Source organism: Schistocerca nitens, chromosome 8 (assembly GCF_023898315.1).
Source record: "Schistocerca nitens isolate TAMUIC-IGC-003100 chromosome 8, iqSchNite1.1, whole genome shotgun sequence".
NCBI lineage: Eukaryota > Metazoa > Arthropoda > Insecta > Orthoptera > Acrididae > Schistocerca > Schistocerca nitens.
In genome coordinates, this window is record NC_064621.1 from 408,744,406 (window position 1) to 408,745,675 (window position 1,270).

The 1,270-nt window shown below is 48.1% G+C and overlaps 1 protein-coding gene across 1 annotated transcript; it reads right to left on the reverse strand.

The window, feature by feature from the left end:
- Nucleotides 1-250: 250 nt before the first annotated feature.
- LOC126199588 (uncharacterized) lies at nt 251-1,006 on the reverse strand. The gene has a single exon (XM_049936514.1). It carries the CDS (start codon nt 1,004-1,006, stop codon nt 251-253), a length of 756 nt encoding a protein of 251 aa, XP_049792471.1.
- Nucleotides 1,007-1,270: the final 264 nt, after the last annotated feature.

Genomic DNA, 1,270 nt, shown 5'->3' on the forward strand with positions numbered 1-1,270 from the left:
TAAGAAGCCAATAATTGGAATACCCTCCTCACAAGGGGCCACTTGAATTCTTATACGCAAGGAGCACAAGACTACACCAAATAGGATGTTGCTACACACTAGCGAAATCAAGGACACAGTAAAACTTCTACTCACACACACACCTTTATTCTCACACGTCCATTTTACAGTTACCGTTGAAATATATCCGCTGCTGAGGGCAGCACAATGTACAGACTTAACAGAACATCAACAGATGGCGTAGGAGTCTTCATTCCCCGACATCCTCCCCACCCTGGTCCATCTCGAGGGGGATGACCAGCTGGACCGGTCGACAGATCTTCATACCATCTGGCTGGCGGAGGATGATAAACCGTATTTTACTGTCTCTGCCATGCCGCACTTCTTCTACCACAGCCCTCTTCCACAAGTGCCGTGGTTTGCTGTCTTCATGGAGCAGAACAACCTCTCCAATTCTCGGTTTCCTCTGCGAAGGGTATCCCTTCACCTCATGATATTGTCTTAGCAGCAGGAGGTATTCTGTCTTCCATCTGCGCCAGATGTCGTCATTGACCTTTTGTTTGAGTCGGAACTCCTTGGCAAGGTCCTTTCTAGTTGCTGGCTCTGGCCCACATGGAATTGTTACTAATTTCCCACCAGTTAGAAAGTGGGCTGGCGTCAGTACAGTGTCACTCTCTCCTTGAGTGTTTGGTCGTGAGTTTATTGCGGCTTCTATGCTGATCAATGTGGTGTTTAAGCTCTCTTCATCCACCTGGGAGCGACCAAGAACTTTCCTCAGGCAGCGCTTGACTGAGCCTATCATGCGTTCCCACCAGCCTCCCCACCAAGCCGCACGTGGTGGTATGAATTTCCAAGTGATTCCATGGTGGGCACAGTAGAGCTGTACGCCAGTATGCTGCATGGTTTTGAAAAGCTCTGCCAGTTCTGAGTTGGCTGCATGGAATGTTGTAGCATTGTCTGAGTAGACAGTGACTGTTAGGCTCCTACGTCCTGCAAAGCGTTGCATGGCCATAAAAAATCTGTCAGTGGACATGTCAGTTGCAAGTTCAATATGAATGGCCCGTGTAGTTGCACATGTGAATAGGACCATATAGGACTTTTTTGTTTGATGTCCAGATTTGGCATATAATGGTACGGCAAAATCGATGCCTGTTACTGCAAATGGTCTTGAAGGCTGAACTCTGTCCAGTGGTAGTGGGGCCTCCATCTCTTCATACCGGCGACTGTGTATTATCTTGCATGGTAGGCAAGAGTGAAGAACTCTCCTAAC

Coding starts and splice junctions, on each gene's coding strand:
- LOC126199588 (XM_049936514.1), bottom strand. CDS start 1,006: ATGCAACGCTTTGCAGGACGTAGGAGCCTAACAGTCACTGTCTACTCA.